The 25,990-nt window shown below is 38.3% G+C and overlaps 1 protein-coding gene across 2 annotated transcripts in view; it reads left to right on the forward strand.

The window, feature by feature from the left end:
- HECW2 (HECT, C2 and WW domain containing E3 ubiquitin protein ligase 2) overlaps positions 1-25,990 on the forward strand; it is a 224,164-nt gene that overhangs the window by 118,883 nt on the left and 79,291 nt on the right. For both annotated transcript variants that reach the window (XM_045558979.1, XM_045558978.1), the window contains 4 exons: positions 5,288-5,438; positions 6,144-6,247; positions 6,764-6,888; positions 19,891-20,076. In XM_045558979.1, coding sequence (XP_045414935.1) covers positions 5,288-5,438; positions 6,144-6,247; positions 6,764-6,888; positions 19,891-20,076 — 566 coding nt within the window. The remainder of the gene's footprint in view (positions 1-5,287; positions 5,439-6,143; positions 6,248-6,763; positions 6,889-19,890; positions 20,077-25,990) is intronic.

Genomic DNA, 25,990 nt, shown 5'->3' on the forward strand with positions numbered 1-25,990 from the left:
TTGTGATTGCTGCACTGGAGACAATGTGGACTTGCTGCATAAGTGGATGTGTTTTTTCCCCAAAAAGGTAGTTTTTCTAGGCACTGGAATAGATTTAGGCTGAATAGTCTGGATTAGTGGACTCTGATAGGATCACAGGACATTGCTGTGTAGTTAGGACTAGGCTATTACTTAATATGATGGATTCAGATGGGTAGGTCTGGAAAACTATAAGGAAACATTTATCATTTTTTTTTTGTGGTTGTATACTTTCATTATTAAAACATCCTTTAAAATGAAGGCCTAAAAGTTCACAGTGAATCTGACAAGTATATTCTAAACTTAGAGTTTCTACTATGTCTAGGGTTAGGGGCTCTTATTCTTTAGAGCTTAAAATTTAGTTTTGAGGAAAATAAGTGATACTTTTAATCTAAAAAGCTACTTACCTAAAAATTGAAGATTAAGATGCAAAATATGCAACTACTTGATTTTTTAAAACTTTTTGTTCAAATAAAATATAGCAGAAAGAGCACGTTTGGCCTGTTGATTGCTCTCCACTGGACACACCTGTGCAGTCAGCACCATGTCAGTAGCCCCCAGAAGTTCTCTTTAGGCCCCCTAAGGGGAACTTCTAGTCACTAGCCCCCACTCCAGATGGGGGCTGACTACTATCCTGACTCCCAAAATCATGGTTAAGTTTAACATACCTTTGTACTTTGTACAAATGGAATCATACTTCCTTGAGTGTTAAAAATAAGAAAAAAATAATCTTTTGAACATTGCCATCTGTCATCTATCACAAAGCTTGTAATTCTCCTTGAAGGTACCTTGAGTTCATTATAACTTTATCATCTTAACATTTTGACGAAGATACCTGTGGTTATGATAATTTTTAACAGTGAATTTGTAAATTTACTTTGCAACATTCAGATACTGGATTTTACTAAATCCAGTGATAACCAGATCAACCCCCACTCAGTCCACTCTGTCCCTTGACTCACATGGACAGTCCAATGCTGGCTTCCCCTGATGTGTGATTCATTCTGTTTTTGACCTTCTTCCCAGTCTCAGCCTTCACTGAGGTGTGTTCCTGTCTCCTCACCAGGGGGTGATCCAGTGGAGACCAAGGGCATGGGAAAGGAGTGATGAGATGACTGGAGGGTCACGGGGACACCCTGCCTGCCTCCCTCGCACATATTGATTCTAAAAATGGAAAATGTCTAAATCCTTGCCTGTTCTACCCGCTTCTGTGCCCTGCCTAGGGGACCAGTGCTGTGACAGCGACTGTATGGAGTAGTTTCACACGCTTTCTAACTCTCTGACTTCCCCTTACTGTCCAGCCACTTAAGGGGCCTAGTTTTATTTAAATTTTAGAGCGTCTCAGAGTCCAGTTTGGGGTGTTGAGGCTGACGTTTAGCTTCTTGTGAGCCCACACTTCATGATCTCTGAGAAATCTAGCATTTGCTCCATGGGTTTGTCCAGCAAATTAGCTGGTGTTTTAAGTTCTTACTAATTTATTGAGTATATCTCAAATTTTAGTGTGTTTAGGAATCACCTGGGAAGGTTGTTAAAAATGTAGATAACTGAGTCCTAGTTTCAGATGGTGTGATTCTGAAGGCCTGGGGTGTGTCCTAGGAATATGCATTTTTATTGATCCTCAAGGTGATTCTGCACACGTTGTCAGAGTCCCACCTGCCTTGAGAAACATTTCTCTAGGTAGTAGTTTTCAAACTTTATTATTGCCATGAAGCTCTTTATGCAAATGAAATATTATGTGGAATACAATAGATAATATTGGAGTTGCCGTGGCCAAACTAGGATTGGCAGATGTTTCCAGAGCCCCTTCCCTCTGGGCCAAAGCTCCTGGCCCTGTAAGGCATAATTAATTAGAGTTTAGTTTGGAAATTTTAACTGAGACATGAGATATTGCCAAAATGTTGCTTGATCCTTGCTGAACGTAATGTAATAAAATGGGCACCACTGTATAGATTCACAGAATATCAGAACTAGAAGGGACCTTAGCAGCTGTTTGATTCTTTTCTTTAATTTTTCAAAACTGTGATCCGTAGAGGTGTAGTGACTTTTTGAAGGTCATATAGCAAAGGTGTGACAAGCCATGGCCAGAGACCAGGCCTTCTGCACACATATACACATACACACACCCCAAAACATTGCTCTCAGTCTCACTGCGCCCTGATTATATACCCTGTTTTACAATGTGGAAAGATAAGGAAGTACATGTTAAGATTCCAGTCTTCTAACTCTATCTGATTTTAGCACTGTCTAAATGAAAGAAACTTTAATGCTGTGAAATGAGTTCTCATATGCTTTTTTGTGTCAAGAACAAACCAAGGTTGGGCACAGTGGCTCACACCTGTAAGCCTAGCACTCTGGGAAGCCAAGGCAGGACGATTACTTGAGGCCAGGAATTCGAGACCAGACTGAGCAAGAGTGAGACCCTGTCTTTACAAAAAATAGAAAAATTAACTGGGTGTAGTGGCATGCACCTTAGTCCCAGCTACTCGAGAAGCTGAGGCAGAAGGATCACTTGAACCCAAGAGTTTGAGGTTGCAGAGAGCTATGATGATGCCACTGCACTCCACCCCGGGGGACAAAGTAAGACTCGGAAGGAAGGAAGGAAGGAAGGAAGGAAGGAAGGAAGGAAGGAAGGAAGGAAGGAAGGAAGGGAGGGAGGGAGGGAGGGAGGGAGGGAAAGGAAAGGAAGGCAGGAAGGCAGGGAAGGCAGGAAGGCAGGAAGGAAGGAAGGAAGGAAGGAAAGAAAGAAAACCTAGCCCAATATAAAGACATATAAGATGTTAGAGCAATTGTATCCTCAAAGTAACTTTGTTAGGTAAGACGGAGGACTGCCCTTCCCGCAGGCACCTCTACTGCCTTTGCCTGGATGGAAGTGTGTTGACCGCTCAGGTAGGAGTGGATAAGTAGTTCATGAAGAAGCCAATACCATAACAGTTGTTCCTGACCCAGTGCCAAGCATCCACTTGAAATCAGCAATATAGAATTTCTTTTTATGGACAGTAAAGTAACCACATCAGTTTGAAGATGTGATATTTGATAAGGATAGTCTTAATGTGCATTCAACATCCTATGTTCTTAGAAAGCAAGTTTTTTGGTCCTTGATTTTTTTGTTCTCCCTGTTGCGCATAGAAATGTCTTTATTGAACTTCAAATTAAGATCATTCCTGGCCTTTGTGGAAGGTGAATATGAGACTCATTCTTTTTGTATGGCTTTATGTCATTTTAAATCATTTTGTTCATTTATAACATACAAGGCACAGTGGTGAATATATTTATTTGGCAATCTTCCCCTTGACCTTCCTATTTTGCTATCCATATAGCCCTCAAACAGACCAAATACACATCTCACTTGGGAAATTCTTATTTAGTTACTTACAGGAAAAAGCTCCATCTTTGAAGACTTTTTTTTTTTTTTTTACTTTTTTTTTTGGTCAGAAAATGGAAAGTATGCAACAATGTGTTTTCTTTTCTGCCTTAACTGCCAGAAAACTTAGAGCCAAATTTAGTAATAACGTAATCTTGGGAGCTTGGCAGCATCTACTTTCTCTACTTCCTTTAGTTGGTATCTGTTCTTTTTTTTAATTGCTAATTTACCTATTCTACATTTTTTAAATTGGGAACTACTGTAAACATTCTTGGAGGAAGGAATGGCCATTTGTTTTCATATGCACTTGATTTGACACACATGTGCTTGCATTATCCTGGCTTTAATGCGAAAGGAATGAGATGGGAGTAACTGGTTTTCAAGATCTTTGAGATGGGAGAGCATGCAGGGAGCAGAGCAAACAATGGAATAGATCAAAGGGTTTGGGAAAATAGTTCCTGAAGATGCTTTAATGTACTTCCTGTTCGTCAGTGTATCACAGCCTGAGCATGAGGTCTTTTGGAAATGCCCAACTGATGGGACTGTAGCTGTGCCCAAAGAATTCAGATTTGGCAGGCTGGTTCATTGTGAGTCTCTGTTACCTTGGAGAAGGAGTGGCATTGAATTATCTGTTGTCCATGTTCTTCAGCCCAATTTTTATTTCTCTTACCATTTGTCATAAATTACAATGTGCTGAGAGCAACAGAAGATAAACTTTCCGCTCCCAGCTGAGGTGGCTACACTCAGTGATGGTCTGATGCCAGCTGGGCTCTACCATGCAGGTCTTTCCAATCCAAAGAATTTTATTGGACGGCTTGAAGCTCTGTTCATTTCCAGAGCAAATGCCATAGGTGGTCAGGAGAAAATATGCCTTCCTCCTCGTCTCCAGGATTAGACCTGCGGTGTCTGTTGATATGCCATGTGATCACGTGGAGAGTTTTGAGATCATTGAACTGCTCAGGAGAAAGTTGCTTATCAATTTAAAAAAATTACATACACAGCAATATAAATGTATAAAGAGCTTTCCTGGTTAAAGAATAGATTCCTGCTGTTTTCATGTTTCCTGTGTAAATTACCCTTCCTAACTGCAGTAAGTTTCAAAATTTTGCCTTTTGAAAAGATCAGCTCACACTCTGTGGATTTTAATACGGGAATGGCCTATTAGAGAGTCACGGGGGTGGGATGTCTGGCTCTGAAGACCAGTATGCTTTCTGTTTGTACTGAACATGCACTTATACATGTGTTTACAAAGATTTAACACACTTAATATGATTGCTTAAAATTAAATTAAATTAAATAATCTTTTGAAACATTACATTTATTTGCAGTTGGAGGCAAGAAATTGCCTTTGTTCTGAAAATGTATTTGTCTTTGGGAAAGTGCTAAAGGAAATTTGTAGATAATGATACTGTTTGATCACTAGACTAGCACTAATTAGCTACTTTTCTTCTGAAGACTAAATTTACTACAGTTGTGTTTAATTATGCATGTGGAAGTTTCCAGCTATGAGTCTTTCATGTAACCTAGAAAAAATCAATTTTTGGTGAAAATAAGCATCAATGCCAATTTTGATGTGAATATCTGAAGTATTATGAAACCAACTTCATGTATTTCTAAAATGCTGGTGCTCCTATCTGAAGGGTGAGCACTATGGGCAACTTTGGAAAGATTCTCTACATTGAAAGATTTTTAGGGATTAGTATTATACACACAGGATAGGTTTAATGACAGGTCACCAGATTTGGGAGTGGACAGGAGAGCAGTGCCAGAGTATGCAGTGAGGCATATTATGTTATTAGTCCCAGATAATAGCATGTCAGAGGGAGAAAACACATGTTGAACTTATGAAGCGCAGTAATAACCTCAGCTCCTCCTCCTAATCCCTCTCCATGCCTTACTGCTGTTTAGACTGGGAGGCACGCATTGACAGCCATGGTAGAATCTTCTACGTGGATCATGTGAACAGAACCACGACGTGGCAACGGCCAACAGCTCCCCCAGCCCCACAGGTGCTGCAGAGATCTAACTCCATACAGCAGATGGAGCAGCTGAACCGGCGGTGAGGATGGGCATTTTGCTGTTATTGTTCTATTTTGTGGTTGGGCTAATTTTAACATGGTGCAAAGTAGAAGACACGGTTGTCTCTTTCATCTTTGCATGTCCTGTCATTAAGGGGTCGGCCTTTACCTCTTTTGATTCGTAGACTTCATTAAACTTCTCTTGGTTAAAAAATATAATACCCACACACATACACACCTTGTCTGGAAACAAAAGAGGACATAAATAATGATAATCCCTATAGTCACCGAAGGCATTAATTTTTAGCAAAGCAGAACATACACATTTATAATTTGAAGCCTAATATCTTTTCTAATTTCTAGAATCTTCATTTGTGGTGCATCTTTATTATCAACCTAATCTTTTTAAATCAGTTGTTCTTTTTCAAGAATTAATTGCTACGGAACATAAAGTGGGTTTTTTTCTTTTAACAATATAGGAATTTAGCTTTTGTTGATTAGGGGCCATAAAATGTTTGTAGTGTTATTAATTTGTCAGGAAGATGTCCCACAAACAATGGATAGAAGAAATTTAATGCAATGTAATTTATTTAAACAACAGATGGCCCATCCAGGTCAGGCAATAGGGATGTGGGGAGGAAGCAATTGAGACTGAGAAGATAGTGAAAAGTTCCGGGCTCTAGGGGAGCAGTTGAGTCCTGCCTTTTAGATGCTGCTGGAATGTAACTCTAGGCTCTTGATTTTAGATATCAGAGTATCCGCAGAACCATGACCAATGAGAGGCCAGAGGAAAACACCAATACTCTTGATGGGGGAGGGGAAGAAGCTGACTTTCACCAAGCCAGTGCAGGTAAGAGCCTTGGGCTTTGTTTGTAATCTCATGAAAGTAGAAAAGAAATAAGTAAGGATTCCCAAGCAATTAGGCTTTTCTTTTAAAGAACTTTTGATCTTCAGTAAGACCTGGTAATCCAACTCAAAAAGCAGAATTCACCAGAAACAACTTCTGATCTTTGATATTTTATTTTAGTACTATGAAAAGAATCACAAAACTGAATAGAATATAAATTACTTTAATCTCTGGATCTATGGGACAGTGGGAAAAGAATCTAATCATTTAAAAAAATCAAAGAATGCATTAAAATGTTAACAGTGACTAGAAATATTTTCCAATTCCATCGCAGTGTGATTAAGAACAGTTGGGCTTTATGTATGAATTTACAGCAAAGAAAAAGTATTGGGGGCATTAAAATGATAGCAAATGATATAGATATCCTTTGGTCCTTTTGAAGTATAGACTGAAGTGAATAGACAGTTTCCAACTCATAGAAAGTTTTCCCTGAAAGGCTTGGTGGTCTGTCCTGTCTAGATTTCCGACGGGAGAACGTCCTGCCTCACTCTACCTCCAGATCCAGGCTCACGTTGCTGTTACAGTCTCCCCCCGTGAAGTTCCTCATCAGCCCAGAGTTCTTCACCGTGCTGCATTCTAACCCTGTGAGTAGCAATTCTGAAAGAATATGATGGAAAAAACAATGGGCCAAAGAAAACTATCCTCATTTGTATAATAATAGTAAGAATGATAATGGCAAATATTTCCTGAGCACTTAGTGTGTCCCAAGCTCTGTGATGAGCACTGTGTGTTTTAGTCCAAACAAACTAAGTCCATGGAGCTGCTATAACAAAGTACCATAAACTGGGTGGTTTATAAACAGCAGAAATTTATTTATTACAGGTCTGGAGTCTGGGAAGACCAAGACCAAGGCACCAGCAGATTTGGTGTCTGGTGAGGGTCTGTTTCCTTGGCCATATTCTCCTCGGGTCCTCACATGGTGGAAGAGGTGAGGGGTCTCTTTCAGGCCTCTTTAATAAGGGTACTAATTCCTAATCACCTCTAAGGTCACCTCCTACCCCACCTCCTAATATCATAATATTAGTGATTAGGTTTCAACATATGAATTTGGGGGACACAGACATTCAGACTGTAACAGGATGGTTACTCCATAGGTCTCTGAGGGCTGAGGGAGTGGCTTGCAGAAGGTATTAATTAGAGGAAGCCTTAGCTGCACATGGAGTGATTTAGAATGAGGGAAACACTGGCCGTAGAAGTCCAGCTGGACATAACCCATTCATCATGGTATGTGTTGATAGGAGCCTGGATGTGGAAATAAGGAAATGGAGAAGAAGGATCTAGCAGGAGAGGAATCACAGGCAGAGAGTTGGCAAAATTTGTTGGGTAAATAGACAGAATAGAAACTGAAGAAGGTGACTCTTCTTCAGTTTAGAAGTTAATAATACATAAACAATGACTAACAATACATAGTTAATAGTAATAGGGAAGTTAGAATTAGGGACTTGTTAAAGGAATAGAAGGAGAACATACTGACTTCAGTGAGATGGATTATACAGCTTAGGAAAAGTAGAGTAGACCACAGGGAAAAATAGAAGTCAGCACAGTCATATCACTAGGAATTATTGGTGAGGTCATTAGTATGTACATATTTATTGACTTAATACATTTCTTCCTTACTTCATTAGCTTTGCTTTATAAGTATAAGCATCTGTTTGCCTTTACTCCTTATTATCTCCTGGTTTACAGGTTTAATTTGGAACAGAGCAGACTTGGGAGGAGGGTGAGCAATTAATAACATGCTAGCTGTCCTCATAGATCATGCAAGAGGGGTTAGACTTACGGTGCATTCAATTAGCAACAGCTTGTTGATTCTCTGTTATGCATTAGGCACTGGGCTAAGTCCTAGAGATATAAAGATGACAGCAACTGTCGGCCCTGGCATCCCAGACTCAAAACACACTATAATGCTATGACCAGAGTTACAAGGGAAGACACATGGAAGGAGCCATAGATAGGTTTGCATTTGAGATGGGTTTTAAAGGCCGAATAGGGGCTCACCCTGGAAACAAGATGGGCAAGAGCACCCCAGGTAGAAGGAGCAGCATTTGCAAAACAAGAGATTATGAAGCTACAGCCTATCTTGATAATGACTGCAGAAGTACTAAAACTGGATTATTAGTACTGTACAGCGGTGTGGTATTGCTGGTGTGCTGAGAGCATAGACCACCAGTGAAAGTCAGAATTAAGCCTGGAACGGTAGACAGAAGGCAGATTACACAAACCTCTAAACTTGTACATGGGACAATTCTATGAGGTGGCAGACTTTCATACAAGGAAGAATGGGCTAGCATTTAGAATTGTCACTGTAACACAGAAGGTATCGTGCACAAGCTTCCTTTTGTTTTTTGTTCATTTGTTCATGCATTCATTCAACCAGTACTTACTAAATGGCTGTGATTTTCCTTGCATTCTAGACTCTGGGGATAGAGTGGTAAACAAGACTGAGAGGAATATATTAATAGATAACAGACGAGTGAATGAAAAAGATAATTCAGATAGTGCAGTGCGTCATGAGGCAACTGAAACAATACACTGGGGCAAAGGACATGGGGACGACGTGGAGGAGGCACTGTTTTAGCAGGGTGGATGGGAAGGCCTGTCCAAGGGAGCCACATTCAATCTGTTGTAAAATGCCAAGAAGCTGGTAAGGTAAAGGTCTGGGAATGGAACCCCTTTTGCCAAGCTTCTTTGACACGCAGAGGCTCGAGGGCAGGAATGAGGTTGATGTGGTACATAATGAAGTCAGAGAAGTGAGCAGGGCTGCAGAATGTAGGGCTTGTATCATCTGGCAAGGTGTTCGGGCTTTGTTCTAAATGGGTTTTCTTCTAAAAGAGTTCCCTATATGGGAATAATCTAGATTTTTGAAAGTTCTTTCTGGCTGCTAGGTGGAAAATGGGTTTTAGAAGGCAAGATTGGCATCAGGGAAAGAAGGGAAAAGGCCCTGCAGTGAGACATGGAAGTGGCTTGGATTCATGCAGTAGAAATGGTGACAAGTGGATGAATATGGGATATATTGGGGGAGAGAGCTGATATTTTTGCTAATAGATCGGAGTGTAGAGATAAGAGAAAAAAGATCTTCAAGAAGGAGCAACTAATTGGATGGTAACGTTCATGGATTTTCTGATAAATGTTTAACCACCAGCTTTCTGGGAAAACAGTGTGCATGTGTATTTGTGTGTGTGTACATGTGATATATATATTAATTCATATACACATATGCATATGTACACATATATGTACATAAATATACATATTTCACATGTATATATTCATTATAAAATTTACTGATACAAAGGATACATAGCATAAATTTACAAATAAAAATAAAATAGACACTGAATGCTTTTGTTGACTTTTTTGCTGAACTCTTATGTCAGTAGCCAACCTACAGTGGTAGTTGATGAACAAGTGTAGTTGCAACAGGACTATTTTTGTTTGGGTTAATGAGTAAAACAACAGTGAAACAAGGGAGACATGTTGGAGCTTCACACTCCTTTCTCAGTGAGGTCAATACCTTCTTTGATAAGCTAAATAATTGTTTTTGAATACTGGACTTACATATCTTCATTTTGTGTGTGTGTGCTGTTCACAATGTAACAGCACAATTTAAGCTTCCTCTGCATTTTTAGCATTTTATTTTCTCCATTAATTTCTTAACGTCTAGACTTGAAGTTGAGAAAAATAAAGCAAACTTTTTTGTAAAGGGCCAGAGAATAAATATTTTAGGCTTTCAGGACAAGGACAAACCTGTACACAAATGGGCTTCGCTGTGCTCCAATGAAACTTTGTTTACAAACACCATAGGTTTCCCACCCCTAGTCTAGACAGCCCCCAAAACAAGAAATCAAGCCCTTGTTTTGCATTTCCTGATTTCTATAGTGTTAATACTCCATCAATGGCCAATTTAAAGCTACCAGTGACATCACTAAACATGAAGCTCTGCTTCTCTATATGGGCTGCCTTCTTTTATGCAAGTTGCACATCACTGCAGTGTTTCAAGTAGAGGCTGGATTAATCGTCATTGAGTTATGGTATAAAGCTGCAGTTTTTAAACTTGGTAGACTTTTAAAAATAAATGCATATTCTTGGTTTCCAAACCTTAGAGATTCTGCTTCAATACATCTGGAGTGGGTCCCAGGAGTCTGTTTTTATTTCTCTTTGTTTTAGGCCCCTTAAGTGATTCTGATGCAATTGGTCTGTGGCTTGTAATTTGGCAACTCCAAAGAAATGTTGCATTAAATGAGCTCACTGCCTTTGTTACAGCTATAACTCATCAGGACTTTTGACAACTAACTTGTTTTAACAGTGTGAAAATACTGTTAAAAACCAGCTTGCAGGGTTTTTTTACTTATTTTGTTTTCATATTGTTGTCATGTTTTCTTTTTCTTTAGTTGGGCATGATTTTAGAATTTCTTTTGCTGGACAGCCCATCTTGATTTCAAAATATTGTTTTTAAAGTAGTTTAATGTTTTTCTTCCTCTTACCTGACCTGCCTTCATACTGGCTAAAAAGGTGATCCATGCTGTGCATCTACACATTTCTGTAAGATTTAAATTCTGTGGGTTTAGGAAGTCTTATTTCCCTGACTTATGTATGGCAGACATTAAAGCAGCTGGATTTTCTAGCTGAAGGTATCAAGGTATGAATTAATGGAGATAACTAAGACAATTTTTTATAAAGAGCATTACTTGCTGGAATTTCTTCTTTTTTCCTACATTAGCAGAAAATGTTACAAAACAAACTTTTATTCCATCACTCTATTTTAAGATTTATTGTCTAGGTTTTTTCCTTGAATTATTTATGATCTATAGCTGTTTCAGTAGATTCCCTGTTTCTATTTTTGAAAATGTTCAATATGCAAAAGGAATATATTTAGAAGTTTTCCTCATTTTCTTTTTTTATGATTTGACGCTATCAGTTTATGTTGAAAGATAGTCATGAAAAACAGATTATATGTAGCCATAAAATCTAATGTTCTTTATTGAAAAGAAAAAAATAAATAGATATATGGTTGTCATAACTCTAAAGGAAAACTTGAGAAATAAAATTTTGGTTTTTTTTTTTCTTTTTCTTTTTTTCTTTTTTGCGTTGTGGTTGCTTTAAGAATTATTCTACTGCCCTCTTCTGGTTCTGATCAGATTTCTTTCAAAATTGTACTAATAAACTACTTCTCCTGTTAGCTCAAAATTTAGTTATTCGTGCCATGTCTTTTATAGTTGGTGTGCTTGTATTTGTCCAATTAATGTCATATATAAATATATTTCATTTAATTCAACTGAATAATTTTCCAACATACATTCCAAATAACTATTACTGTGGCTTTTAATGAGCTCTAAAAATACTTTAATTCCATCATTTAAATTTCTTAGTACTTAATGAAGAAAAATATTGTCCCAAAATTCATAGGTATATTCTTAAAAATCAGGAATTTCTCTATTTCAAACTAGATGTATTTTTCATTTATAGTTAGTTTTGTTAATAAGTTAAAATTTCCCTCCATTTTATTCTTTGGCTAGATGGAAACAATGTAAAATACTATATAATTAAAAATATGGAGACAGACTGTGTAAGACAGAACTATTTCCATATCCCATCAGATATCTTATGGAAACAATGTTTCTTGATTTTGTTTATAATAAATTTTGCTTAGTGAATCATGTGTACAACTGCTAAAATCTGCTTCCTTGTGAATATGAGAGATGTTCACTATAGATTCAGTGATGCAGTTTTCCAAATCTGCATTCAGCATGCCTATTCTTGGTGAATGATTTATGAAATATGAAAGACAGATCTTATTGATCAGTAATATACTTAACTGTGTTGTTGAAAAGAATAAAATTAGGTGAAATCAGGACTTGGCCAGGTAATCCTAGAACATTTGGTCACCACAATACTAAAGAAAAACCTGAAAAAAAAAGGGTTGCTTATTATTTTCATTGTGAAAGTTTGTATATAATTTTCTTATTCTGCTGCCAACTGGCAGTAACATACCCCTCAACTCCTCTCAATATTTTTCACTTCTAAAATCTTACTTACCAAACAAAATACATTTGAGCTAGAAAGAAATAAAAATAATAATTAAATACAAAATAAAACAAATAAAAAACCAAATTTTTAAAAATATTTAAAGTGTTAAATAACAAAAAAAAGTTAAATTACAAAATTCCACTGAAGAAACTCAGTTTTTCACTCACTCAACCAGTGAGTATTTATTTCTTACTAAGAAGATGAGGAATGACAGGGAAATTGGGAAAGGGAGTAATGGAATAGAGAAGGAATAACTAAAAAGAAAATTTTGCAAACTGAATTCAACAACACATTAAAAAGATTATTCATCATGATCAAGTGGGATTCATCCCAGGGATGCAAGGGTGATTCAATATACACAAATCAATCAGTGTGATACATGATATCAACAGAATAAAGGACTAAAACCATATGATCATTTTAGTTGATGCTGAAAAAGCATTTGATAGAATTCAACATCTCTTCATGATAAAAACTGTCAAAAAACTGTGTACAGAAGGAACTTACCTCAACACTATAAAAACCATATATGACAAACCAACAGCTAGTATCATAATGAATGGGGAAAAACTGAAAGCCTTTCCTCTAAGATCTGGAATAAGACAATGTGCCCACTTTCACCACTATTATTTAACATGGTACTGGAAGTTCTAGCTAGAGTAGTCAGACAAGAGAAAGAAATAAAGGGCATCCAAACTGGTAAGGAAGAAGTCAAATTATCCTGTTTGCAGATGATATGATCTTATTTTTTATTTTATTGTTTAATTTTTTGCAGCCCACTTACCAAGTGAGATATGATCTTATATCTAGAGAAACCTAAAGACTACCCAGAAACTGTTATAACTGATAAACAATTTCAGTAAAGTTGTAGGATACAAAATCAACATACAAAAATTAGTAGCATTTTTAATGTCAACAGTAAACAACCTGAAAAAGAAACCAAGAAAGTAATCCCATTTACAATAGCTACAAATAAAATAAAATACCTAGGAATAAACTTAACCAAAGAAGTGAAAGATCTCTATAATGAAAACTATAAAACATTGATGAAAAAAATTGAAGAGAACACACAGAAAAATGGAAAGATATTCCATGCTTATGTATTGGAAGAATGAATATTGTTAAAATGTCCATACTACCCAAAGCAATCTACAGATTTAATGCAGTCCCCATTAAATTACCAATGACATTCTTCACAGAAATAGAAAAAATAATCCTAAAATTTATATGGAACCACAGAAGACCCAGAATAGCCAAAGCTATCCTGAGCAAAAAGAACAAAACTGGAAGAATCATATTACCTGACTTCAAATTATACTACAGAGCTGCAGTAACCAACATAGCATAGTACTGGCATTAAAAACAGACACATAGACCAATGAAACAGAATAGAGAATCCAGAAATAAATCCTCACATCTGTAGTGAACTTATCTTCAACAAAGGTGCCAAGAACATACAGTAGGGAAAGGACAGTCTCTTCAATAAATGGTGCTTGGAAAACTGAATATCCGTATGCAGAAGAATGAAACCAGACCCTTATTTCTCACCATGTACAAAAATCAAATCAAAATGGATTAAAGACTTAAACCTAAGGCCTGAAATTATTAAACTATTAAAAGAAACATTGGGAAAACACTTAAGGAGGTCTGTGTGGGCACGGACTTCTTGAGTAACACCCCCAAAGCACAGGCAACCAAAGCAAAACTGGACAAATGGGATCACATGAAGCTAAAAATCTTCTGCACAGCAAAAGAAGCAATCAAGAAAATGAAGAGACAGCCCAAATAATGGGGAGAAAAACATTTGCAAACTACCCATCTGACAAGAGATTAATAACTAGAATCTATAAGGAGCTCCAACAACTCAATAGGACAAAAGCAAATAATCTGATTAAAAAATGGGCGAAGGATCTGAATAGACATTTCTCAAAAGAAGACATACAAATGGCCAAGAGGCATGAAAAAAAAGCTCAACATCATTCATTAGTCATCAGAGAAATGCAAATCAAAACTGCAATGAGATATCTCATCCCAGTTAAAATGGCTTTTTATCAAAAAGACAGTCAAAAATGAATGCTGGCAAGGATGTGGAGAAAGGAGAACCCTTGTACACTGCTGGTGGGAATGTAAATTAGTATAACAATTCTGGAGAATAGTATAGAATATGACCCAGCAGTCCCACTACTGAGTATATATCCAGAGAAGGGGAATTCAGTATATTGAAAAGATACCTGCACTCCCATGTTTGTTGCAGCGCTGTTCACAATAACCAAGATATGCAGTCAACCTAAGTGTTCATCAGCAGATGAACAGATAAAGAAATTGTGATACATATACACAATTTAATATTGTATAGCCAAAAAAAAGAATGAAATCCTGCCATTTGCAGCTAGACAACATTATGTTAAGTGAAATAAGCCAAGCACAAAAAAGACAAATCTTGCATGCTGTCACTCATATATGGGAGCTAAATATTAAAAACAATTGATCTCATGGAGGCAGAGAGTAGAATGATGGTTACTAGAGGCAGGGAAGGGTAATGAGAATGGGGGGATAAAGTGGAGGTGATTAATGGGAGCAAAAATATAGTTAGATAATTAGGTAGAATGGACAATATTTGATAGCACAACAAAGTGACTATAAACCACAATGTTAGGGTATACTTTAAAATAACTAAAAGAGTGGCACTGGAATGTTCCCAACACAAAGAAATGTTAAATGCTTGAGGTGACGAATACTCTAATTATCCTGATTTGATTAATTCACATTGTATGCCTGTATCAAAACATCACACGTACCCTATAAAGATATACAGCTATTATGTACCCATAATAATTAAAAATTTCAAAAACTATATTAGGAAAATTTAAAATTATGTCAAAGGAAAACAAAACTTTTTGTCCTTTAGGGATCATTTAAAGGGGCTTTGTCTGTTAACAATTGCCAATTCCCCGTAACTTCTGTGAGTCCACGTGCAGCAGCTTCCCAGGTGAAATCATTCTGTACATTATCGTGAGACTGTGTTATGAAGTAGGTACCATTTGCTCTTCCCTAATCAACTTTCACTTCAGGTAAAAAATCATCCATTTACTGTTATCTTTGTCTATAAGACAAACCAACAGAAAAGAATCCTCGCCTAGTTAGAACCACTAAACCCTAGGAGGGAGAATAAAGGTGCCTCTTTTCTCTTAACCCACAGCTTTGTCAACATCAGCTTCCATGAAGACTAAACTCTTTCAACGTAATCTCGTCTGTTTCATGTTTCTTGACTCTTCGGACCACTCCCATTCTTAGTTCTGCTGGTTCTATCAGTGTGTGTCAGTATTTTTCAGTACTTTGTGGCCTTTATTTTTCCAACTCTGCTGTCTGCCTCTAGTGAACCTCTTCCTCCCACTCACCCCCCCTAGAATTCCCCTTCTTCATCCTTTTGAGTGATCAGGCCTTGCTCATCTTAGAATCCTCCAGGTTTAGCACAGGGCTTAGCGGATTGTTAGCAAAAGTTATGAGACTCTTTTTCAGTTAATAGAAAGTGGATTTTGGTCCAAGAATTTCAAAGACTAAAAGTAGAAAACAATTTTACTGCTGTCATTTATCTGTTATAAGATAGGCATGATAGGTATAATCCCTTATGTGTTTTTTTACTTACTTATACCCTATATTTCTATGGTGATTTTTACCTCTTTAAAGCACTTTACATCCTTTGTTTCATTGGAGTTGAATCTCACACACCTATAAAGAAAGCTAGGGAGTTATAATTTTCCCATTTTATAGTTGCACAAATTGAAGCAGACAGAGATTAAATGACTTTTTTTGTCTCTGTCCATGAGTGACAGAGCTATGACTAAAATGCTCACTGTTGTTCTGTGTGAACTGGAATATAAATATCCTTTATATCCTTTCTGAACTATTTATAAGCAGCACAATTCATAATTGCAAAGTTGTGGAAACAACCCAAGTGCCCATCAATACATGAGTGGATTAATAAAATGTGGTATATGTATACCATGGAGTTCTACTCAGCCACAAAAAACAATGGTGATCTAGCACCTCTTGTATTATCCTGGATAGAGCTGAAGCACATTCTACTAAGTGAGATATCACAAGAATGGAAAAACAAGCACCACATGTACTCACCATCAAATTGGTATTAACTGACCAACACTTAAGTGCACATATAGTAATAACATTCATCGGCTGTTGGGCAAGTTAGGGGGAGGAGTGGATCGGTATATACACACCTAATGGGTGTAGTCCATAGTGTGCCCCATCTGGGGGATGGAGCTCTGCCTTGGGTGGGGCAAAGGCAATTATATAATCTAAATATTTGTACACCCGTAATATGCTGAAATAAAAAAATTAAAAAAATATATGTATGTATATACATAACACACACTATACACACACAATTTTGCATAAACATACATGCTTATTCAAAAATAGTTTCCTTATAGAAACATAGCAGTCTAGAGGAATAATCCTATTTGCCTTAAGTGTTTTATATAGATCCTAACAGTCAAATACACATTATTCAGACTTGGAAAGGCTGTGGGTCTAAGGGTTGTTTGCTGGCTACTAATGAGAGAAATCTTTCTTGCACTGAAGTTACTTTGGTAGATGCTTTTTACAAAGATCAGTCTAACTTGGCACTGTATTACATGTCTCATTGAGTGGCGAAGAGGAAGATGAAAGGACATAATTAATTATAACTTCAGCCTTAAGATTTCTATGCTTAAAGAGCTGTTCAACCCCAGAGAATTACTTCAAGCCTGGGGCTGGGATGGGTTCTTTAACCTAATTGCCACTACTTCTTGCCATAATGAAGCTCTGGTTCTTTAGCGAAGTGAGGAAGTGAGGAGCATTTCTGGTGCTCTAGATAAGTAAGTAGGCCACATCTAGATTCCTTATTTTAGTAGGAGGGGGGAGAAGTGAAGGGGACCAAGAGGTATACCTATTTAGAACAACAGCTAATGTAATGATTTATCCGACAGAATTACCCTCACAATAATTTGCTCACAAAGAAACTTACCAGGGAGTAAGACTTGAAAGCTCATTGCGATTGGCACGTAAACCAGTGCGGTCTCAGGCCTCTAACTTGCAATGGCTTATGTGAAAGTGTACCAGCAACACTGGGCCAAATGCAGAAAACAGATGCCTTCTGATTGTGTTTAACACATCAACTGCCATACTAGAAAAAACTCTTTTCCATTGGGGCCACAGCGTTCTATTAAAACAAAAGATCCTTTCTAATTTGTTATTTTTTATTGTTTTCTGTGCGTGAGATATATGTAATGCAATCCATGTTTTTGGACTTAAATTATCAATATTAATTGTAACAATAAGAACATCAACAAGATTTTCGCTGACCAACTGCTTCACGAGGCCCCAGGGTCAAAACTAGCCTGAGTTAAATACAACTCACATGGCAGTCAATGTGTAAAAATTCCAAAGCAGAGACAGCCACAGGCCAAACTATTAGTTAGGTAAATTAGGTTCTCTCTGACAACCTACAACTTCTTTTATTAGTCCCCTTCTCTGCTTTCATGGTATCACTTTTTCTAATCCTCTCTAATTGCCTGGAGCCCCTGCATAGACCTGCCTGCATCGGCAGTACCCTGTGCTGTCAACCGCACAACTGCTCAGAACCTCCACTCCTTGGGACTGTCAGGTTGAAATACGACCCCAGAGTATCTTATACTCAGGTGTACTAAGGAACTAAGATTTGATAATGGTTCAGTGTGGTCTTCTTTCTTCTCTCCCTCTTTCCCTTTCTCTCTCCTTCCTTCCTTCCGTCTGTCCATTTGTTTTGATAGGGAACAAGTATTTAATGATGGCAAATCTATCAGGGTAGTTTAGGTTATACTTCAGTAACTGCAACCAACAAATCTCAGTGGCTTAAGCTAACAAAGGTTTATTTTTCATTTCAAGTCAAGTTGTCAGGGTTCTCTGATCCCTGCAGTTACTCAGGGACGCAGAGAGCCAGGCCGGAAGCAGCCTCCATTTCAAACATTGCCGTGCCAAAAGGAAGAAAGCTCTAGGGACACACACTGGCAATAAATGCTTTGCCTAGGACATAGCATGTCCTGAGGGACCCTGGAAAGACAGGAGCAATGTTGACTGTCCTCATACTCATTCATCTTTTAGCCCTAATAGCTAATAGTACTGGGCATAGCAAAGATAGTAAATGTTTATTACAATGAAATGATTTCCAGGGACTTTGTTGTCTTTGGGGTTTTCCTTGGACTGTCTTAGAAATAAATAACAGAACCCATGAAATAAAGCTCAAAGGCCTCCAGACTCAGGCTAGCGTCCCTGAGATACTAAAAATAAGAGGAATCCAAAGCCCTTTGAATCAATCTGAGAAGAACAAAATTCTAGGATAGATCATTCATAGCCTGGTCAATTTCATGATATCATATTCCTCCTGATGATTCAAGGAAATAGCTCCCATACAGTTACTCCCTTTCTACTGCTTGGCACAGAGTATTATGCAATGAATATCTTTCTGTTGGCTGACTCATGTGTGGACAACCATGGCTTATAATCAATTTTTGGAATCTTCTTTAAGTATCTTAGACATGAAGACTATAAGGTTTTTGACAAAGCAATCACTCTTCTGTGTGTCAGTATAGTGCACTTTTATTAAACTTGCATTTCAGTCATATATATTCAGCCATATATACACAGGAAAAAAGAGAGAAAGAGAAAATAGTGAGATATACAGTTCAGGAAGCTCTTCTTGCTTTTCTATTCACTGAACTTATGCCTCTGAGGAGGGTGAGATGAAAACCTCAGTCTACTGTGGCTTCAGCTGAGCGTGACTATCACTGACAGCAGCTCATCCCATTGCATGTCCTTCTGATGCTGAAATATATGGCAGGTGCTCTTCCATATGACTCGACCCCTGAATGTACGCCAGCTGAGTCATGGCAGATGCTCTTCCATACAACTCGACCCCTAGATGTACACCAGCTGAGTCATGGCAGGTGCTCTTCCATACAACTCGACCCCTGAATGTATGCCAGCTGAGTCATGGCAGGTGCTCTTCCATACGACTCGACCCTTAACTGTACACCAGCTGAGTCATGGCAGGTGCTCTTCCATACAACTCGACCCCTGAATGTACGCCAGCTGAGTCATCTGGACTTCACTCGAAGAGCCAATGATCTAGTCCAATGCTGCGGTGAAACTTGTCTGTGTTGGGGCTCCCTGTAAGGTGGCATATTCACCCCCGACATGCTGTAATTCTGACTGTGTGTTGTTTTGCCCAAAAGCCACTTTAGGACCTAATGTCGTTTGTGGAAGGAGACTCCACAGCACTCTTCTTTAGAAACCTAGACTCCAACTGTGGAGACTGCTTGACCTCTGTAGTTTTTGTATTTTATTTTATTCAAGATATTTTTCTCTGTCTGCTGTTTCCACATGTGGGTCTAGTGTTCTTTCAAAGCCTATATGTGTGTTTTATATACTTACTGGAAGCCTTGCTATACCCATGTGTAACATTCATGGTTCTTTTGCATGTCACAAGCAGGTTAACGTTGGTTCTCCATTCTCGTCTCCAGAGTGCCTACCGCATGTTTACAAACAACACGTGTTTGAAGCACATGATCACCAAAGTCCGGCGGGACACCCACCACTTTGAACGCTACCAGCATAACCGGGACCTTGTGGGATTCCTCAACATGTTTGCGAACAAACAGCTAGAGCTGCCAAGGGGCTGGGAAATGAAACACGATCATCAGGGCAAGGTAACACAGGGTTGCTGCCGTAGGGAGCTGTTGAATGACTGTGGGCTGCCTGTGGTGTTGGCACGTGTCCTTACCCTTCAAGTGATGGTGAAGGCTCTTTGTGAGGTGAAACATTCCATCTCCTGGTTCAGGTGAAACCTAGACAGGCAGGCTGTTTATGACTGCGGCGCTATTCTGCAGTAGCCTGTGGAGTAGAGGGGTGTGAAGTTTGTGAAACACTCACTTTTCCCTGGATTTTCTCCTTCCTGTCATCTCTCACTATTTTCCACTGATTAGAGAGAGGATTCCTTAAGTAATAACACATCCTTCTCCCTAGTTATACAGCTTATTTTGTAGATACTAGAATAAAAAGGTGTAGCGTTGTTTGGAGAGAGTGGCTGTAGGATGTCACCAAGCAAGCAGCTGCAGGAGGTGTGTCTTTGTGACACTATCCAGGTTTGGGCCTCAGTCTTATTGGTTCAAAACCCTGATTTTGTGAGCACATGAAACAGGACTCGCTGATTGAATAATTGATGATGAGAAATACATAACTGTGTCACATGGGCCAGAATAGCCACATCTGCACTTCCTCCATAGACGGATGAACCAGAAAGCCTGGTTATAATCAGGAAGTTGTTAAATGAGTAAGAGTTCAGAATGAGAAAGTTAGTACTTATTATAAAGTGTTCCTCAGCAAAGATTTTATTTTTATTTATTTAACTCTGATGTAGCACCTCCTATGAGCTGTGAACTGTTTAAGCTCTTTATACATAGAAGGTTCTTAGCACAAGTTGATAAAGCAGGACTATTATTGTTGCCATTTACAGATAAGGAGACCCAGGTCCAGAATGATTCAGGGACTTGCCGAGCATCACAGAGACAGCCAGTGGCTGAGCCATGCTGTAAGCCAGGCGTTCTGGTTCCAGGGGCCACGCTCTTAGCCAGGACATTACACTCTCCAAGTATTGAGCAACTAACCTCAGTTTCTCCGTCTATAAAAAGTCTCAGAATATGTGACTTGAAGGTTTAGGAAGATTAAAATGACATGATATTTAAAGTATTTAATAATCTTTTGGTAATTTGTTCAACAGAGCATCTATACAAAACACATATGCCAACTGTGTCATAGACCTGCCATTGTCATGGAAAGAGGCAATAGACAAATAAATACAGCACACAGTATGTCAAGAGCTAAAATAAAGCAGGGAATGGGGTCTAGAGAAAGATAGGAATGAAGAATGTCATTTTACATAGGGTGGTTGGGGAAGGCCACAGATAAGGCCATAGGTGAGCAGATACCTGAACAAAGTGAGGAGTATTCAGCGGAAGAGCATTCAAGGCAAATGGAACATGTGAAGTACTCAGTAAATGCCATTTTACCCCCAAAGTTCCCTCTAGCAATAATACCACAGTAGCCTCTTACTCATCCTGAACTTAGCTTCTAGCAATATTATCTGAGAACCTATAAGCGGTGGAAATAGTTTTTACAAAGTGCGTGTATTTTTTAGTGCATGGGAGGAGCCCTCGAACTCTCATTGAAACTATTAACTTGATTTCTGCAAGTATTTTTAATAAAACTCTAATTCCTAGCCCAGAGAAGATTAGAAGTGGCAAACATGAAGTTTAAAAGATATGAAGGAAAATGGATTTGTGATTATGTCCCTGGAACACAGGTAAAATGGTATTGACTCAGAGTCAGGTGGCCATGACAGAGAAGCCTTTCCAGGACACCTAGAAGCTGGAAGTAGGGACACCAGGGGAGGATGTGGCATTTCTGGTGCTGAGTTTGACTTAACAGCGTGAGAGCATGATGTCTGTAAACATTGCACTAAATGGAAGGGCATAGATGGTCCAAGTAAGGACTGTGGAAAATACTGGTGGTATTACACCTGGGTATAAAAGAGCAGTAGCACACCAAGAATTCATCTCTGTTCTCAACTCAGACAAAATTTTAAAGGAGCTATGTTCGTTAGAGAACCATGGGTCCTGGGAAAACCCAAGCTGAGATAATGTTATATATATTTCTGCTCTGTGTAGGGATTTAACTTAAGTTAGGGGGCAGTCCCTGCCAATCATAACTGCCAGGCATACTTCAGGAGAGAGGTTTTTATTAATAACCCCTGACCTTGAGAAAAGATTAAATTACATTTATGATACTATTTAAGAAGAGTTGTAATGTATTCTTAAGAACAATTTCAGTCTCATAGTTTTCGTAACAGTTTTGATGGTTAAACAGGGGAAACAGTATCTCAACTATGTCCATAGCATGACTGTCCAAAACGTCTTATTCCCTGGGGATTTTTGACTGATTTGGGGTTACAGCTTAAAGTTGGCATTGTACAGAACTCTGATTATAGGCTGGTAGATAGCGGACCTCAGTCTGCTGCTGGTTTTGCCTTAGAATGCTATTCCACATGAAAAACTTGAAGGATCTCTGCCTTGTGGATGAGAAGCATTATCAGACAAACCCCAAAGCTTATCACTTTAGCCTGATTGCCCTCTGTTGTGCATTAAGACTTTAATAAGATTTTTAGCTAAGCTGGACACCTTAACTAAAGCAGGTTTATCGCCTTCTGATTCCCCTGTGTATGTTCCTTTCCAGGTGATTGGCTCCCAGTGAGTTAAAATAACTTAAAGGAACATTTGAGGAGGCTGGTGTTAGGTCTGTACTTGGCTGTGCTGCTTTGGGCAGCACGTTAGGAATCCTAATTGCTGTCTTATAAATAGGTAGCCAATAGGTTTTCTTCTGGCCCAGGAATTTTAACCCTATTTTATTTTCATTTTATTTCATATTTTATTTATTTTTTTAAAGAGACTGGGTCTCACTATCTTGCCCAGGCTGGAATGCAGTAGCTGTTCACAGGCATGATCCCACCACTGACCAACACAGGAGTTTTGTCTTATGCCATTTTCACCTTGGCTGGTTCATCTCTTCTTAGACAAGCTGGTGGTCCCCGCTCCTAGGAGGTCACCATACTGATGCTGAACTTAGTGTAGACACCCCATCAGCATAGCACACTATAGCCCAGAACTCCTCGGTTCAGGTGATCCTCCTGCCTCAGCCTCCCCACTAGTTGGGATCACAAGTGTATACCATTGTGCCCAGCTAGACCACTTTTTAAAATGAATGCTTTGCTTCCAGAACATTCAAAGGGAGAAAACTTTTTTCTAACATCAAAAACTATTAAATATTACGAAGTTATTTTCCCACAGTGATGACTGATTTCTAGAATAGACATGGAACACGATGTCCATATCCTCATCTACATGAAAGGAAATGATTCTTAAAAGGAATGTTCTCAAACTGAGCTCTTCAGGCCTGTGAAATTTGGCTCCATCTTCTCAAGTACATCTTCCTTTTGTGTTTTCGCTTATCTAGTCATCAACACACTTCTGAATGTCTACTATGTGTGTGCCATTGTGCCAACAGTAATAATGCCACTTAATGTAGCATTGTGTAGTGTATAGCACTATGTGCCAGACACTGTTGTAGCACTTAATCAGTTCATTTCATGCTCACAGCAGCCTTGAGACAGGTGCTATTTTTATCCATATAGAAGAGGAAACTGAGGCATAGCATGATTAAGTAAATTGATTAATGTTCCACAATTAGTAAGTGATAGAATTGGATTTGAACCCAGGCAGTCCATCTCCAATGTCTGTGCTCTTATCCTGTGATGAGGGTGGATGGGTATCTTCCAGCAATTATGATGAGAGTTTTGCAGGATACTATGGGAGCCTTGTGGCAATTTATGAGGTAGATATCATTATTATCCACATTTCACTGAAATTTAGAGGTAGAAGAAAGAATCTGTACAGAACAGTAACTAAAGAGTTTCATCAATTTGGGATTTCATGAAAATGATACAGATTTGTTAATGGATGAATCCTTACTCTCATGGGAAATGCATGATGACTTATAAAGGATGTACTATAGGATTAAAGTCAGTGTCCTATTCCTTTTCTTAAGGAACTGCTGTGTCCCTTCACCATGGTGGTCCAACAGAATGGCTTTTTCATAGTAGGATTTGGTTTTGTTATTCGTCATTGTCCGTGCTGTTCTTGACCACTGCAGGGTAGACTGATATGGGATGTTTGCTTCTGCCTTACACCTGTATAACAACACAGAATGTTGTCTGTTTCTCTGCAGTGAATGTTCTGTTACTGTAGTATCTCTGGTAAATTAGTTCTCTTGCTGAATCAGTGAATTTCTAACTGGATGGTTGCGTTCTTCATCAGCCATAGTTGTGAAAGTAGGGCTTTCAAAACATCCTTGGAAGCCAAGTAACTTAGAACTGGAACTGAAATCAAACCTACACATTTGTGGAAAATCATGAATTTCCTGTGTGAGGCCACTAAACCCCCCTCCTGTAGACATTGCTATTTTACTATGAATGCTTCTTCTTTGGATTATAAAAGAATGTGTGCCTTAGCATTGGAGTATATTATTCAAAGGTCCAGTGTAGAATGACTTATTTCTGGCATGGAATAGCTGGAAAGTTTTCACAGTAAAGGTAGTATTTGAGCTGAGCCTTGAATGATGGATAGGATGTTGATAAAAAGAAACAGTGAACATAGGATACAGAGGGAAAACATCCACAGTGAAAGCACTGAGATGGGAAAGCACCAGGTGGATATGCCTGGTTCCTGTGAAGAAATAATGGGTGAATTTCAAGAGACCCATTTCAATGGAATGAAATTAATGGAAGCTACATTGCAGAGAGTTAAGCATAACAGAGAGAATTTCACTTTAAAATGACATGGATAATGAGAAGAATACTATGAAGTTGGTTATTTCTCAAGTATACATAATGGGCTTATTTGATTTATTTTTTAGGAAAAGTGTTAAAAGTAAAAAAAAAAAAACAAATTTACTTTCCTTTCAAATGTTAAATGTGAATTTTTTTTCCCTCTGCTTCTTTGCTTTATAGTCTCAAACAATATTAACACAGGGTGTTTTTCCCAGATTATTCTGCTTGGGCTTAAATTGAAATACTAAGAAACTTTAAACATTGTAAGGGATATATCATAAACTTCATGGGTTTTTGAAAAATAAAAATGTAAAATGGTAGCCATCTTCATATTTAAAGTGAAATATCTTTCCCACAGTTTCTTGTGTTTTTCCCTGCAAAAATCATGTGCTACAATATCTCCCAGCTAAATCAACATCCATTTCTACATCCAAGCTTTGTAACTCTGGGGGTTTGTGACTTTGGGTATCAGATTGGTGGTTTAAGTATCAGAATGGTCCAAATGCCAAACTTTACAACCACAGAAGATAGCATTTACGGTTGTGAGGACAGATTTTAGAACAGAACAAATATTTGTATGGTGGAAGTTCCCACAGGCTGAGCCTTCTTGAGAATTCTCATTTTGCCAGACCCCAATGGCCTGTGTGGCTGCAGAAGTTGTCCCACTGGTGACCCAGACCCTGGTTTCAATCCTACATGAAACTGGTGGCCACTTTTTATGGGTCAAGTTCTATTTAGCTCAGTGAGTAAAATGCAACTTAATATTTGGAGTTCTCAAGTGAAAGTCTCCTAGCAGGATAAGTAATGAATTTTGAAAAAATATGTTGTCTATTTGACCATTACATTTGATACTTTTGTGACACATCTCTTTAATTGCTTTGAAACAACTAATACCTCTTTGTGGTAGTTACCTGGTTTAATTACCTCAAGTTATGCAGTAATCCAGATGGAGATGATTAAACCCTGAATTTATAGATAGCACATTTTTTTACAGTCTCTTGCCTAAAGGGGTAAAGATGTTAGATTAGGAAATAACCCACAAATAAGTATACATAGAAGGCAAATGGCAAAAGTAAAGTATCTTTCCTGGACTGTATACTTTTTTGAATGAGAGAATAGAGCAGAGATTGGTTTCATGGATATATTTCTGAGTAAAATGCTAGACTCATGGAATCTTGAAAGAA

The sequence above is a fragment of the Lemur catta genome, chromosome 8 (genome assembly GCF_020740605.2).
Source record: "Lemur catta isolate mLemCat1 chromosome 8, mLemCat1.pri, whole genome shotgun sequence".
Classification (NCBI taxonomy): domain Eukaryota; kingdom Metazoa; phylum Chordata; class Mammalia; order Primates; family Lemuridae; genus Lemur; species Lemur catta.